Source organism: Heptranchias perlo, chromosome 3 (genome assembly GCF_035084215.1).
Source record: "Heptranchias perlo isolate sHepPer1 chromosome 3, sHepPer1.hap1, whole genome shotgun sequence".
Lineage (NCBI taxonomy): Eukaryota > Metazoa > Chordata > Chondrichthyes > Hexanchiformes > Hexanchidae > Heptranchias > Heptranchias perlo.
The window spans coordinates 51,813,141-51,830,350 of record NC_090327.1 but is presented as its reverse complement, the minus strand read 5'-3'; the positions used below and the strand labels follow the sequence as shown (position 1 = coordinate 51,830,350).

General features: G+C 44.0%; 1 protein-coding gene across 4 annotated transcripts in view; it reads right to left on the bottom strand.

The window, feature by feature from the left end:
- The window catches only part of LOC137313965 (myomesin-1-like), a 133,632-nt gene that overhangs the window by 40,261 nt on the left and 76,161 nt on the right, over positions 1-17,210 (bottom strand). For all 4 annotated transcript variants that reach the window (XM_067979657.1, XM_067979666.1, XM_067979668.1 and 1 more), the window contains 7 exons: positions 16,028-16,172; positions 10,711-10,770; positions 8,211-8,278; positions 4,000-4,113; positions 2,138-2,225; positions 348-386; positions 144-249 (listed from right to left, as the gene is read on the bottom strand). In XM_067979657.1, the coding sequence (XP_067835758.1) occupies positions 144-249; positions 348-386; positions 2,138-2,225; positions 4,000-4,113; positions 8,211-8,278; positions 10,711-10,770; positions 16,028-16,172 (620 nt within the window). The remainder of the gene's footprint in view (positions 1-143; positions 250-347; positions 387-2,137; positions 2,226-3,999; positions 4,114-8,210; positions 8,279-10,710; positions 10,771-16,027; positions 16,173-17,210) is intronic.

The following is a 17,210-nucleotide window of genomic DNA, read 5'->3' as shown; positions in this document are numbered from 1 at the left end:
TCAAATAGAGGAAAGGGGTAGGTTTTGTGAGCCTCACTTATTGGGAGTACAGATTGGCGAATCGGACGTGGAGGTCAGTCTGTCCGATTGGCATTGGTCCCAATTTTCCGGTGCCAAATGTACTGAAGGAAATGGCTTCTTACTTGTGGTACCAGATGATCTTCAAATCGTCCAGATAGTAAGTAATAAAGGAGTAGAGTCTGATACCATGTTCTGTACTCTGTACCTTCACATCAGTTGCAGTCTGAGCTGTAATATTAACAGAAACACTAAGTTTCTACATCCAATTAATAACCACCAGAAAAAGATGAAAATATACTGCAAAGCGGACTTCAGAGAACACTTACCAGCCACTCGACAAACTTCACTTATCACCTCACTGAAAGCTGTAAAATTAAGATTAATGAGATTGATATAACAGATTTCATGGCTACAATGATATTCTTTCTGTCACAATTACCCTAAATTTCATGGTTGCAATAGTACATTCAAATGTGCAGTAATGTGTTCTGTTTCACATCCTGCATCTTGATAACACCCTCCCTCTCTGCATTACTGTTAGATATACAAGTTCTGAATACCCAATATGGGCAGTCCCATATTAATATGAGGTGGTGCATTTTGGTAGGAAGAATAAGGAGACCACATATTGCTTGGGATAGAAGAGCAAAGGGACCTCGGGGTTCAGATACACAAATCACTAAAAGTAGCGATGCAGGTTAATAAGGCCATAAAAAAGGCAAACCAAGCTCTGGGATTCATTTCTAGAGGGATAGAATTGAAAAGCAGAGAAGTTATGTTAAACTTGTAAAGAATCTTGGTTAGACCACACTTGGAAATACGGGTTTCCCGGAGTCGTTTTTTTTTTGCTGGTTTCCCACGCGACAGGCCTACGGGAGAAGAGTCAGGAAGAGGACGTATTCAGGTAAGTCTTAGATTGGGGAGGGGACATCAGGGGGGGTGGTCAGTCATGACTGTCTCTTGAGCATATGTCTGGAGGGCCTTTTGCCCCCTCTGTGGATATAGGATGCCCCTCCTTCTGACCACCTCTTGCACCAAGACCTCTAGTGCATCATCAGAGAACCTTGCAGGCCTCTCTCGCAGGCCTGGTACAAACTCAGAAGGGTATGCAGATAGGGGTAGATGAAGCAAGGAGGGAGGAGGCTCATGTGGAGCTTAAATGCCAGCATAGACCAGTTGGGCCGAATGGCCTGTTTCTGTGCTGTAGACTCAATGAAAAGTAACTCCCAACGCAGAACATAACTCGCAGGGAGCACTGGTCAAAAAATTGCAGGCCTGCAGATCAGGATTTTATATCCATTTCAATTAATACCTTTCAATCACGCATTCCCTCGAGCCAATTGTCCCTTCATTATTTTTCCACATTTTCTGCCACCCTGAGCAGTCCATTTGACATGTTCACTACTCTGTGTAAAGTAGTTAGATCTAAACTATCTAAGCACCTCTTGAGCCTGTGTCCCCCGGTTCTAGGGTTTCTTACAATCTCAAACATATGATCGTGTTCAACAGCTTTAAAACAAGAGGGATAATTTTCTTGTGATAATTTCCCTGGAGGCCCATATGTTTCATGTCACTGGGCATAGATGTTATGCTAAGACCCTTATCGGCCGGGGAAGTAGGAACATCCAGCTTAGGGATTCCCTGCCCCAGCCCCTCCACTTCTGCATAAGTGATCCTGTAAAGGACAGGCTCCTTATAAGGCCAAGCGGGAATTCCAAAATGTAAGAATGGCAGAATTGAAACCTACTTAATTTTCTGGACCTCTTATGGCCTCAGCCTTGTTTGCCTCATGGTTTTGCTAGCGGGTCCGGCACTGGACGATTATTAGTTAAAATTCCATCGGAGTCCTAATTGCAATATAGGGCTCTGATTTAAGTATACTTATGAGGCTCCCGCACGCGTAGTTGGCACCTTGGCCACCTCTGAAAAGTGCGAGGTTAAAATGCCGCGAGTGCACCAGTGGGCAGGATTAAAATCGGGCCTAAAATCTATTTAATTGCACTAATAATATAACTCCATACATTTTTACTTTAGGGTATGTTTAATAGACTTTTTGGGAGTTATATTGAAGCTTGTATAATATTGCAGACACATTGTTAATGTCTGCCAACTGTACCTTTTTCAAGCAGTCGGAGCACACTTGAATCTCTTCCTCTGTCATCTTTCAGCACAATTTCATAAACACCACCGTCCTTCTTTGAAAACTGTTGGCAAATGTTAAATCAGGAATATTTTAACAATCGTAGCTGTTTACGCCAGTCATAATTATACTCAAACTGTCAGAAGCCATTTGAAATATTGAGCTATATTTTCTGACCCCCAATGTTCCAATTTGAATGCTTAAAATGCTCGTACTGGATTCCTCTGTATGCTTTTCACTGCATTAACTTTTCTAAGGAAGTTTGTATAAGCATGTTAAACATTTGTACAGAATCGCACTGGGAGGAAAATATACCCCAGTGACATTTTGTGGCACAGCAGATTGCTGTACTAACATTCTAGAGTTCACACTTTGATTTTCTGTCAATATATATGAGAGCAAGACTCGTTCTGTTTTTCACCACTCTCTTGATCTCTCCACAGCACACACAACTGCCGTCAAAAAGAAGGGTAAGTGACATGCTTCCACTGCCATTGCTGTTCATGATCAGTTACAAGGAGGCAAATAGAAACAGTTTTTGATCGCCTGATGATTTTCTCTTCGTCGCTGTGGGAGAGGGCCTGGCCTCCAATCAGCATCTCCTCACAGTGATGCAGTTATCAATATGAATTCAGTGATGTGTTGACTATAGGCATAAATCAGCTATGGTAAAAATGAAGCATTTATGGTGCATAATGTGTCATGGTATTGGCTTCTGTCCACAGTACATATGGGGTCAAAATCCAGGCTCACTCATGGAAAGTAGCCTAGCTAGTTTTGATATAATAAACACTATGGGGTTGATTTTTACTCCCCGGCAAGAATGCGGCCTAGTGAGTGGCTGGCCCATTTGGGAGAGGTAGCAAGGAGGCTCGGCTGATTTTAATGGCTGGGCCAAGTTCCCAACCAAAACGGCCAGGAAGTCATCAGGAAGTGGTTGTTCAGCTGTTAAAATCAGGTGACTCGGAGGCTGCCGCTGGGGACCTGGGGGGTGGGGCAGTCCCTGGCACATGATAAGTGCATCGGAGGGCTCGGGGAGGGGAATCGCAGTTGCGAGATGGGGTGGGGGGGGGGGGGAGCCCGGGATAGCTGAGGTCTCCTAACACTCAAGGAAACATGTAAAAAATTTAAAATTTACTCTTACCCTGCCTTCTTTTGGCCCCGGATCTGGATCCCGGCAGCTTTGACCTGGCGGGAAAGCCATCACTGCTCTCCCATTTAGGCCTCAGGTAAAAATAACAGTTGGGTTCGATGATTTCATTGGAACTCTGCATATTTAAAGAGCTAGGGTCAAGTGTCCTTGTTGTCTTCAATTTAAAACTGCACATGGCCAAATTGGGGTAGGAATGGAGTAGGTAAATCCGCCACTCCATTTTAATTGCCGCCCACCCCCTCCTGATTTCTGCCAGGCGGGGGAGTTCAGATTAATCCCTATGGTCCTAAATTCTGTGGAGGTTCTATCGGATTCCCATTGTAACTCCAACGGGAGACTGATGAAATCATGAGGGAAATGGCATAAATGGCTGAAATCGGCCATTATGCCATTTCCCTCATGGTTTCATCAGCTGGGGTTCTCCTGCTCTCCTGCTATAACTCCAGCAGGAACCCACTGGGATATAGCATTAACCAGGGGAACCCCAGCGGAATTATGAGGCCTACATTTTGCCAGGTGTATCAGGGAGAGGCCAAACCATCCAATTCAAATAGAAGCATTTTGTGGGTTTTATATATATCCGTGTTTGATTAGCAATTCTTTTTCAATGTGCAGCCTCAATGTCTTCTGCTGACAGACATATAGGTGTTAGCCTCAGTGATGTAGTTAAACATTATTTCTGTACCTGTTGAACTAGCAAAGTACACACACCATCCTTGAAGTCATGCTTTTCATCAAACATTATCTCTCTATCATCTTTGTACCAGATGATTGATGTCTCTTTTTTAATATTAGCCACCTAAATAGAAAGAAAGAAAAGAGAAGTTACAGCACAGGTTTGATTGGTTCTTCCTTTATTCTGAAATATTCCTAAAAAAAAACTAATACAAATAGCATTTATGACTTCTACATTTGTTTTTGTTTCCTTGTCCAAATTTCCTATCAAACACTTCTTTTGTTAGCTCTTGATGCTGACACATGTTGGGTTATGGTTCTATGAACACTAGTCGGTCTCCACTACCCATGTTGGGTTATGGATCTATGAGCCCCAGTCGGTCTCCACTACTCATGTTGGGTTATGGTTCTATGAGCCCAGTCGGTCTCCACTACTCATGTTGGGTTATGATTCCATGAGCCCCAGTCGTTCTCCAGTACCCATGTTGGGTTATGGTTCTATGAGCACCTGTTGATCTCTAGTAACCATGCAAGTCCCCATTCTATATGCATGAGCCTAGATATTGAGCGACTTAAATTGCTCGGCCATTCTGGTGGACCCCCGCCAGAGTTACCTTTTTTCACCCCAAATAAGGCCGTTGACATGGGACTAAAGGTGGGGATTCCCTCTGCTGGGAGTTCTCACAGCCTCAATCTCTCAGAGGCTTTACTCTTTTTCAGAGGCCAGTACGTTGGGAAAGAAGCAGTGCACTGGCCTCAGGACTGGCAGCAGTGCAACCCATCTTGGGGTTCCAGACCTGAGTCATAGCCTGAACTCTTGAAGAAAGGTAATTAATTTTGTTTTAATTACTTTTAATGGCCCCCTTTTAAAGGGGATTGTAGGCTACATTCATTCTTCTTTCTGGAAGTTGGGGGGGTGGCGATGGTTGAATGGCAGCAGGCACCAGATTTTCTGGTCAGTTTTTTTTTTATTTGTTCATGGGATGTGGGCATCGCTGGCGAGGCCGGCATTTATTGCCCATCCCTAATTGCCCTTGAGAAGGTGGTGGTGAGCCGCCTTCTTGAACCGCTGCAGTCCGTGTGGGGAGGGAGTTCCAGGATTTTGACCCAGCGACAATAAAGGAACGGCGATATATTTCCAAGTCAGGATGGTGTGTGACTTGGAGGGGAACTTGCAGGTGGTGTTGTTCCCATGTACCTGCTGCTCTTGTCCTTCTAGGTGGGAGAGGTCGCGGGTTTGGGAGGTGCTGTCGAAGAAGCCTTGGCGAGTTGCTGCAGTGCATCCTGTGGATGGTATACACTGCAGCCACTGTGCACCGGTGGTGAAGAGAGTGAATGTTTAGGGTGGTGGATGGGGTGCCAATCAAGCTGGCTGCTTTGTCCTGGATGGTGTTGAGCTTCTGGAGTGCTGTTGGAGCTGCACTAATCCAGGCAAGTGGAGAGTATTCCATCACACTCCTGACCTGTGCCTTGTAGATGGTGGAAAGGCTTTGGGGAGTCAGGAGATGAGTCACTCACCGCAGAATACCCAGCCTCTGACCTGCTCTTGTAGCCACAGTATTTATATGGCTGGTCCAGTTAAGTTTCTCGTCAATGGTGACCCCCAGGATGTTGATGGTGGGGGATTCGGCGATGGTAATGCTGTTGTATGTCAAGGGGAGGTGGTTAGATTCTCTCTTATTGGAGTTGGGCATTGCCTGGCACTTGTCTGGAGCAAGTGTTACTTGCCACTTATCAGCCCAAGCCTGGATGTTGTCCAGGTCTTGCCGAATGCGGGCTCGGACTGCTTCATTATCTGAGGGGTTGCGAATGGAACTGAACACTGTGCAATCATCTGCAAACATCCCCATTTCTGACCTTATGATGGAGGGAAGGTCATTGATGAAGCAGCTGAAGATGGTTGGGCCTAGGACACTGCCCTGAGGAACTCCTGCAGCAATGTCCTGGGGCTGAGATGATTGGCCTCCAACAACCACTACCATCTTCCTTTGTGCTAGGTATGACTCCAGCCACTGGAGAGTTTTCCCCCTGATTCCCATTGACTTCAATTTTACTAGGGCTCCTTGGTGCCACACTCGGTCAAATGCTGCCTTGATGTCAAGGGCAGTCACTCTCACCTCACCTCTGGAATTCAGCTCTTTTGTCCATGTTTGGACCAAGGCTGTAATGAGGTCTGGAGCCGAGTGGTCCTGGCAGAACCCAAACTCAGCATCGGTGAGCAGGTTATTGGTGAGTAAGTGCCACTTGATAGCACTGTCAACGACACCTTCCATCACTTTGCTGACTGATGGGGCAGTAATTGGCCGGATTGGATTTGTCCTGCTTTTTATGGACAGGACATACCTGGGCAATTTTCCACATTGTCAGGTAGATGCCAGTGTTGTAGCTGTACTGGAACAGCTTGGCTAGAGGCGCAGCTAGTTCTGGAGTGCAAGTCTTCAGCACTACAGCCGGGATGTTGTCGGGGCCCATCGCCTTTGCCGTATCCAGTGCGCTCAGCCGTTTCTTGATGTCACGTGGAGTGAATCAAATTGGCTGAAGACTGGCTTCTGTGATGGTGGGGATATCGGGAGGAGGCCGAGATGGTGAGGTGGCGGGTGCCCAAGACATACCCCTAATGGGAAGCGTGCCTGCCATACTTATATTACACGACTCCCACTGATCCCGCATACTCTGATAGGGTCAGCGCTGAAGGTCTCTGGTGGGCACAGTCCCAGCTTCAATGTCAGGATCATGGCTGATGCAATTTTGGGACCTGACTGTCAGCAGGTTATTGAACAATGGAGAGCATCACAGCTAAGCCTGGTCCCATCCTTACCCAACATGTATGGACACTTTTTATCATGGTCAGTGGATAGTAATTAGGAGCAGGTGTTTTCCCCCTCTGTCATGATTTTATTTTATGATGGCAGGCTATTATTGATGTAACAACAAAACCTTGCTGTTAATAGACCTCACAAGAAAACAGCTGCTAAATCAGGTGACCTAGTTGCAAAGCAATGAGCATGCTTTCAAACAGCTGTTGGAGACTTTGTGCACAGATTCTGTTTTTTCCATCCTGATTATACCCAGGAGTTCATGGTTCCCTGCTCTAACAGGGGGATTGGAGTTATCCTCACAGGTGAAAAACCAAAATGAAGAGCTACTTTACTGACGCTAAAAGTGGGGTGTCCTGGATTTGGAGAACACGGTGCAACAAAGTCCCGAACCTTGGATACTCCACTCAGAGTAATCAAGTGATGGGCCATGTAAAACTGCAAACAAGAAGCCTTCCTTACAGTTAAATCGGTAGATTCAAATTTCCCGTGCTGTGGGGAGCTGTGACTAATGGGCACTTCTGCATGAAGCATGAGAAATTTGATCCACTGACTAAACTACAAATGCAGACAAACAGGCATCCTGCTGTTTGAGTTGAATCTACTGAAGCCTTCCTAACTCCCTCGTGTTCAGCACTTCAGAATGGAGACACCCCATGCTCCGAGGCATAGATTTTCCCCTTGGCAGGATCGCTGGCATTACGTTGGTGCCGTGGGCTTTGCACCTGGATGTTTAGCCCATTGCTGACCCTATTTTTAGGATTCAGCCTCAATGAAATTTTTGGGTGAGCTCCTAATGTTTTAGCCTGCATTTGGGGCTCGCCATGGGGTGGGTGGGGGTTAGGTGTGTGAAATGATTGCTGCTGGTGGGGACAGGGTCTTGCAGCAGCTTAAAGGTGCAGATGAGCAATAAGCGATATTGTCATGGATAAAAGGAAAATGTTAGATAAGCGAGTTAAGCGCCAGGGTTCGACGCTGAGAACATTGGAAGCAGGGGATTTTCCACTTTGGTGAGGACAGAAAATTGCACGGGGGCCGGTTCTGCCAGATCCCTGCCCATCTTTGCAGCAGATGCATTTGCTGCCAGAAGTGATGGCAGATGTGTCTGTCCAAATATGGGTGGGCACATTTAACTTAGGTAATAGTAACATCATACATCACATTTTCTGTCATTACACCCTTTGCAATGCTGTATATAAGATCTAACTCCTCAAAGAATAATTCTCAGTGCATTGTCTTGAACAGTTTAAGTGCAAAATTTTAAGTAACTTAATTTTATAAGCTATTACTGTCTTTCTATTCAGGCCAAGATACTTAGCTGCCCTCTAAAAACGTAAGCATTAACTATTTTTTAGAATAGTGTTCTATGGAAACAATAAACACATGTAAGAATTGTTGCTTTTACCTTGCATTTCAAAAGTACATTACAGTCATCAGTGACTTCCCATCCAAGATATTCAACAAAATGAGGACCTGTTAGCACAGAAGATTTATTACAAACAGTAATGCACAAAATAAAAAAATCAATTCACATCTTTATCACACCGACTTAGAAAATATGGAATTCATATCTCGAAGTTTAGAGTGACAAATCCCCAGGACCAGATGGTTTCCATTCCAGGGTTTTAAAGGAAGTAGGTGAGAACATTGCAGACGCCTTAACTATAATCTCCCGAAGTTCTCTCGATTCAGGAACCAATCCTTTAGATTGGAAAATTGCACGTCAATCCGCTTTTTAAGAAAGTTGAGAGAGGGAAACCAGGGAATTATAGACCAGTTAGTTTAACATCTGTCATCAGGAAGAGTGACTGAACACCTTGAGAATGTTCACCTGATCAGAGAGAGCCAGCATAGATTTGTAAAGGGTAGGTCATGCCTGACAAATCTGATCGAATTTTTTGAAGAGGTGACTAAAGTAGTGGACAGGGGAATGTCTGTGGATGTTGTTTATATGGACTTCCAGAAGGCATTTGATAAAGTCACTCATAAGAGGTTGTTAGTTAAAGTTGAAGTTCATGGAATTATGGGCAAATTATTGACCTGGTTAGGAAATTGGCTAAGCGGCAGGAGACAGAGTGTAGGGATAATGGGCATGTACTCAAATTGGCAGGGTTTAACTAGTGGTGTCCCACAAGGATCTGCATTGGGGCCTTAACTATTCACTGTATTTATTAACAACTTAGATGACGAGATAGAGAGCCACATATCCAAGTTTGCCAATGACACAAAGATAGGCAGCATTGTAAGCAGTGTCGATGGAAGCATAAAATGACAGAGAGATAATAATAGATTAAGTGAATCTGTGGCAAATGGATTTCAATATAGGCAAATGTGAGGTCATCCACTTTGGACCTAAAAACGATAAATCAGAGCTATACAAAGCCCTGGTTAGACCATACCTGGAGTACTGTGTTCAGTTCAGGGCACTGCACCTTAGGAAGGATATATTGGACTTGGAGAGAGTGCAGCAAAGATTTACTAGATTGATATCTGGGCTCCAAGGATTAAATTACGAGGTGAGATTACACAAAGTAGGATTGTATACCCTGGAATTTAGAAGATTAAGGGGTGATTTGATTGAAGTTTTCAAGATATTAAGGGGAACTGATTGGGTAGATAGAGAGAAACTAGTTCCGCAGGGGAGTATAGGACTAGGGGATATAGCCTAAAAATTAGAGGCAGGTCTTTCAGGAGTGAAGTTAGGAAACAGTTCTACACACAAAGGGTGATAGAAGTTTGGAACTCTCTTCCACAAACGGTATTTGATGCTAGCTCAATTGTTAATTTTAAATCTGAGATTGATAGATTTTTGTTAACCAAAGGTATTAAGGGATATGGGGCTAAGGCGGGTATATGGAATTAGGTCACAGATCAGCCATGATCTCACTGAATGACGGAACAGGCTCGAGGTGCTAAATGGCCTATTCCTGTTCCTATCGTCCTATGTTTAACCTTTGAGGAGAACCCTTTAGTGATTTCCTTAATATTTTTGTTTTTTGACAATAGATGACAAGGTTTTGCATAAGAAGCAATGATGTCATGCCAAATGGTTTCACAAACAGCCATATTGTATGCCATATTGTATAACAGATTTGACGAGCAAGGATATTCGCCCGATTTTAGCTCAGGCTGACAATCCTGTGGGCGAGGACTGAGGCGAGTGGCAAACCATCCCGACCTCGGCAGCTTGAGGCCCGGGAGATTTTGGCTCCTGGGCTTCATCTACGTAGGCCCAGTCAGGTTCCGGCAGGGTGTGGCAGCTGCTTAGCAGGCGGGAGAATAATGTCAGACGGCAAAAGAATGTCAGGTGGCAGAAGGCTGCCGCCGGGGACTGAAGGAACGGACCCCGGCACTCAGCCAAGTCGCTGGGAGAGGGTTCAGGCGGGCTTGGCGTTCAGGGGAGGGGGAATCCTGGGGCAGGGGAGGCCTAAACTTTCTTTGTGGGACCTGGAGAAGCAAGCCTGCTCCTCTCTACCCCACATGGAAAGTTTAAAAAAAGTAAAAATATTTACCTTTTTGGGCCTCTTCTAGCCCCAACTCCTCTTCACTGTTTGGTTAACTTGGTGGGAAAGCCACAATGGTTGCCTCAGACGGGACTCTGGTTAAAATCGCAGTCAGGTCCCAATGACATTATCGGAGCCCGATCTGCATATTTAAAGACAGACACCACCGGTTTCCAGCAGGTGTCCTTCCCGTCTGCTCGGAAGAGCAGGTTAAAATTGAAGACTGTGGGAAGAGAGCTTGATGTCGGCGGGTGAGTCCCCCAGGCAATTTTAATTGTCCACCCGTCTGCTTTTCACAGAGCATGCAGGGTTAAAATTGCCCCTATTGCGGCTTACTTTACTGATTAATACAGGAGAATATGTTAACTGCTACACAATATATTACTCAGATTGTGCCATTACCTTGTTTCCTGAGCCATTCTCCTCTCTGGAATTCTGCTTCTTTCTGCAGATTCTTGAACACTGAAAAGAAAAGGAAAAACACTTTTAACACCTGAATAGTTAAACATTGTGCTAAACTCTCTTATACATATTAAAGAAACCAAATTTTGCACTGCTAAAACTAATCAATTCAAGGGCGATGTCAGAAAGCACTTCTTCACACAAAGGGTAGTGGAAATCTGGAACTCTCTTCCCTCAAAAAGCTGTTGAGTTTAGGTCAATTGAAGATATCAAAACTGAGATTGAAAGATTTTTGTTAGGCGAGGGCATTAAAGGTTATGGAACCAAGGCAGGTAGGTGGAGTTAAGATACAGATCAGCTATGTTCTAATTGAATGGCGTAACAGGTTCGAGGGTCCTGTTCCTATGTTCCTAAGTCTAATAATTATGCTTGAAATATACTTCAAATTTTGCAATGATTATATTATTATAAATAAATTTCTTCCATTTAACCTTTGTGTCACTGGAGTCTTTCACAGAGTTGTTCAGAGGTTTGACAATATTTGGAATAGATAGTTGCAGAAACTCTAATTCTATGGTCAAAATGGTATTTTCCTCATGGTGTAAACCATTACAAAAAAGGTGCAAAGCTATTTGGAAACTCCTTTAAAATTGCATTATTAACACCTAAAGCTGATTTCCTCCCATTTGCGAAGTATTGATGTGCCAAAACAATGGAAAAAAAAGAGGGAAAAAAATGTTACGGACTTGTTAATGTTTGAACCATTTTTTCTGCTTTCTGAGGGATGCAGGTAATTATCCCATTGTCGTTTTGCATCTAACCCGTAAACCTATGTGTGGCACCTGCAGACAGGCCTCCACGCTCAAACTCCACCAGGCTCTAAGAAGCTGGCATTCAATATGAAGTATGTGAAATGCTGGACAATCAAACCCTCAGTATAGCAAGGCATATATATGGAAAATTTCTGCTCAGACCTTATACATTTTGAATCACTCTGGTCGCTAACTAAATCCTCTTTGCTTCTTCCACAATATATTGTATCAAGGCACTGACTTGCAATGCCATGCATTGTCAAGAGTAATGCTACATGATGTAATCATCCATCACGCTTCATACATTTCTGTTGAGCCTTTACCTTAATTGCAATCAGAAGGGTTGCACCAAGCTGTTTGATGTGCCAAAAATAGCTTTGCTACCCAAATGAATGAGAGGCACTTAAACCATGAAGAACCAAATTTGTCAATCAAGCACCCCAACAATCAAACTAATGAAACTTCAGTGTGTGAGTACTTGTTTCACACAATATATCTCCAGAGGTTACAATTAACTTCTCTTCATTTGGGCAGCATAACAATATTTGACACATGGAACAGCTTCTTCTGATTGTAAGGAATAGAACTTGTCAATTGAAGCTGAGGATTTTGTGCATCATTTGGCATTGTTGTTTACTGCAGAGCAGAGCATTTACTAACAGCAGAGTAAATGCGGGACCAATTGTAAGTGATGACATAGTGGAAGAGTAGGTAGAGAGTTCCAGGACTTTTTGACCCAGCAACGATGAAGGAACGGCAATAAATTTCCAAGTCAGGATAGTGTGTGACTTGGAAGGGAACGTGCAGGTGGTGTTGTTCCCATGTGCCTGCTGCCCTTGTCCTTCTAGGTGGTAGAGGTCGTGGGTTTAGGAGGTGCTGTCGAAGAAGCCTTGGCGAGTTGCTGCAGTGCATCTTGTAGATCATACACACTGCAGCCACTGTGCACCGGTGGAGGAGGGAGTGAATGTTTAAGGTGGTGGATGGGGTGCCAATCAAGCGGGCTGCTTTGTCCTGGATGGTGTCGAGCTTCTTGAGTGTTGTTGGAGCTGCACTCATCCAGGCAAGTGGAGAGTATTCCATCACACTCCTGACTTGTGCCTTGTAGATGGTGGAAAGGCTTTGGGGAGTCAGGAGGTGAGTCACTCGCCGCAGAATACCCAGCCTCTGACCTGCTCTTGTAGCCACAGTATGTGTGTGGCTGGTCCAGTTAAATTTCTGGTCAATGGTGGCCTCCAGGATGTTGATGGTGGGGGATTCGGCAATGGCAATGCCGTTGAATGTCAAGGGAAGGTGGAGATGGCCATTGCCTGGCACTTGTCTGGCGCGAATGTTACTTGTCACTTATCAGCCCAAGCCTGGATGTTGTCCAGCTTTTGCTGCATGAGGGCACGGACTGCTTCATTATCTGAGAGGTTGCGAATGGAACTGAACACTGTGCAATCATCAGCAAACATCCCCATTTCTGACCTTATGATGGAGGGAAGGTCATTGATGAAGCAGCTGAAAATGGTTGGGCCTAGGACACTGCCCTGAGGAACTCCTGCACTGATGATCTGGGGCTGAGATGATTGGCCTCCAACAACCACTACCATTTTCCTTTGTGCTAGGTATGACTCCAGCCACTGGAGAGTTTTCCCCCTGATTCCCATTGACTTCAATTTTACTAGGGCTCCTTGATGCCACACTTGGTCAAAGGGTGACTTGATGTCAAGGGCAGTCACTCTCACCTCACCTCTGGAATTCAGTTCTTTTGTCCATGTTTGGACCAAGGCTGTTATGAGGTCTGGAGTCGAGTGGTCCTGGCGGAACCTGACTGAGCGTCAGTGAGCAGGATATTGGTGAGTAAGTGCTGCTTGATATCACTGTCGACGACACCTTCCATCACTTTGCTGATGATTGAGAGTAGACTGATGGGGCGGTAATTGGCTGGATTGGATTTGTCCTGCTTTTTGTCGACAGGACATACTTGGCGATTTTCCACTTTGTCAGGTAGATGCCAGTGTTGTAGCTGTATGACAACAGGTTGGCTAGAGGGGCAGCTAGTTCTGGAGCAAGAGCATAAGAGGCTCGCCACCATACCTATTAACTAACTCAGGCCAAAAGATTGCCGTACCAGCCACAGTAGCTGGAGCTCATTGAGGATCAGTGTGTGATGAGGCACAGGTTGAACCAAGAAGTTATTATCGAGTTATGTCACTTGGTGTAGGGAGATCAGCAGCTGAGATCAACCACAGCAATAGCACTATTGATGGAAATCAAGATACCAACTGCTCTGAATTTCCACATTAGCGTCAGCTTCCAGACACCCACTGGAGACTCGGCCGGAATTATTTGTTCTGTAGCAATTTGCTGAATTTGTGATGTGATAGAAGCTCACTACAGGAAAGCACCAGCAGTTCACTGAGTTCAGTGTGGACAATGAGCAGTAGAAACAAAGGTAGCTTGGATTCTATCTGCCATCCTTCTCTGGGTTAGCTGTTAGAAGGCAAGCTACCCTTCTGACTACATTCACATTGCCATTCATGCATCACCTTCTAAATCCAGGGCCAGTCAGTTTGTGTCATGAACTGGTTGCATTCCAGGGGGTCCCCTTGGTTTATATTACTTTGGTGCATCTGGTCTTGTGCTTTCAGAACAAAATAAATGATATACAGCAGGGATGCCCAACCGTTTGAAGCAGTGGGCAGGATTTGTGTGCCACAACTACTGAGTGGGCCAAGTATTATTAAATCTCTTTTGAGTCAGGTAGAACTGTGGTTATTAAACACCATGTGCAACTCCTAATCTATTTTGCATTTGTTGGAAACCCTGGACCACAGTATTTTCACCAGACAACAATGTATTTTAAAAAAGAAGAAAGATATTTTTGGATGTTGGTAATGTAGAGATGCACTTCTCTTTGGCAATGCTGAGTTTGTTTTTTGGTAATACTGGGTAATTGGCAGCAACCTAGCTGCCCAAACGTCACTAACTCAAAGAGGGGACAAAGCAATACCACTGCCTCCAGCATACAAACACAGGGACAGGAGCAGGCCATTTGGCCCATTGAATCTGCTCTACTATATTTTCAATTGCAGCAGCTGTATCTTTGCACAGCTAATTCCTTGCCCTTTCTCTCTATCTATTCCCTAATGCTCTTACTTCCCAAGTAAGTATCTAACTTTTTAAACAACTCAGTTGATTCTACATCTATGGCCTTCTGGGACAGTGATTTAAACATTCTCACAACCTTCAGTACAATCTTTTTTTCTGGATTTGATTTAAACCAGCTTCGAATTAAGCTCATCCACAGGGTCTTGTCAAGTCTTTCTGCAGCCACCAGACGAGTCAAAAATACTCAATTAACAAAGCGTTTCATTTTGGGAACACAGAATTATCACATGAAGTCATTCTGAATGCTTTACTTTCTGTCACATACTTCACAGTTACCCATGTGTAGCAAGTGCTGGGCTCAGTGGTATTTTCTTTTGAAGCAATCCTCGATAACAAGAACACAGCAGAGGGCAAATCGGAACCAGGATTGCTCTCTGTGCTCTAATTAGCTGGATCAAATACCAGTTACCAATGAGGAGGTAGTTTGAATTACTTCTGATTTCAATTTCCTGGTGTCCCTGTGCAAATGGTAGCATCGATGGAGTCATTTGCTGTATTGCTCTGCTTATTTTTCCCTCTGAAACTGTGAGCTCATTACCATGCCACACATTAACCCTAAGGCTACAGTGTTCAGGGGAAAGAAGCAGGGCAAAATTAAACCAGGTGGTGCTTACTGAGAATCAAGAACTGCTCTTCAGGCCACATAGTGTAAGGGCACAGCAGGTAAAATGAAATGCTGGAGTTTTTTTTATTCGTTCTTGGGATGTGGGCGTCGCTGGCATGGCCAGCATTTATTGCCCATCCCTAATTGTCCTTGAGAAGTCATGATGTGGAGATGCCGGTGATGGACTGGGGTTGACAATTGTAAACAATTTTACAACACCAAGTTATAGTCCAGCAATTTTATTTTAAAATAAAATTAAAATAAAATTGAATTTAAAATAAAATTGCTGGACTATAACTTGGTGTTGTAAAATTGTTTACAATTGTCCTTGAGAAGGTGGTGGTGAGCTGCCTTCTTGAACCACTGCAGTCCGTGTGGTGAAGGTTCTCCCACAGTGCTGTTAGGAAGGGAGTTCCAAGATTTTAACCCAGTGATGATGAAGGAACAGCGATATATTTCCAAGTTGGAATGGTGTGTGACTTGGAGGGGAACGTGCAGGTGGTGCTGGTGAGTCGACTGCGTTCAGCCAACAAGTCACAAATTGGGCAATGCAAACAAGGCCTGTAATTACAACTATTTTAGAAAAGCACTTGGTGGTGATCTATAAGTAAATGCCATTAATAATAGTTACACCTAAAATTAGATTCTTCTTTAGTGTAGAAGTGTTGAGTGTATCCATGGTGTCCTATTTCTATTGTTTGTGATTGGCATTTGTTTTCAGGAAGACAAAAGCAGCAAAAGGACTCACCATCTCCAATCAGAACCAGACTGGATTGGTTACTTGCTTTACCATCCTGGAGCTGCACAGTGAAAGTGCCTTCATCTATATCCTCCAATTTATCCATTCTCATTTCCACTAAACCAGTTTTGTGATCCACCTTTATTTTGTATTTCTGAAAAATAGAAAGGAAGTTTGAAACACAATAAAAAGCTTTATTTAAAGGTCTCCTCATTCTGTGAACCATTTTGCAACTAAAGGAAAGGCTTTCTTACAGATTTCTGTCAGTGCTGCTCTGTAACCATCTACAAGGAGGTGATTTGCCTTTTGGCTTTCTCATCCTCCCTCAGTTCTTCAGCCGGAATTGAAAACTCAATGGCCCATAAATTGCTGTTGTTGGTCAACGAACAGTGCCTGCTATTAGTTAGAGCTGCCCTTACTCGTTTAATCTCCATGATATTTCATGCTAGATGGGAATCGGGGCACCGTCCTCTACAGGGCATCTGGGATCAGAGTGAACAGGGCAAGCAACTGTGTATCTCTTTAACCAATCAGATTGAAGGATTGTGAAATTAACAGCACAAGGACTGAGAAGGAAGGGTAAGTTAGAATGGTGACTTCAATGTCAAATCAGAGAAGAGACAGAAAGAAAAAGTAAAAGAAAAATGTAATTTAAAATTTTTTAAAAAAATCTCCAACAATTAAAACCTAAAGGAATGAGACTCCACACACGTAATGGTTAATTTTCAATGCCTGACAGGTTGACTGGCAATAATCAACACATATCACATAATTAAAAGGGTACTTAGACTTGAAATGACAAGACTTGACTTTCTGTGGCAAGTTTAGTTCGTATCTACCATGCAAATACGGGAACTTCACGCCGTTCAATGCATTTGAATGGTGAGGCAGGCAACAAGGTCCCGTTTTCGTGAAGCTAACGGTGGAGCGGCACATCTTTGACAATAAATTTTGGATTTCCGTCTTTAACCATGCATTTGCCCTCACCTGAAGTTGCTGTGTGATTTGTGCATAAATAACGGTGAACGCCATTAGTTTCATTGTTATTTTGACAGAAAATTCTGGGCAATTATGTGGGGAGCTACTGGCATCAATCTATATCTCACCATTTTGTGGCACTAGTTTTCAGACCTGCTTTGATCTCCAGGCTTTGAGGGGCAGAGTTTTCTGTTTGAGATTTCTCAGCATAATT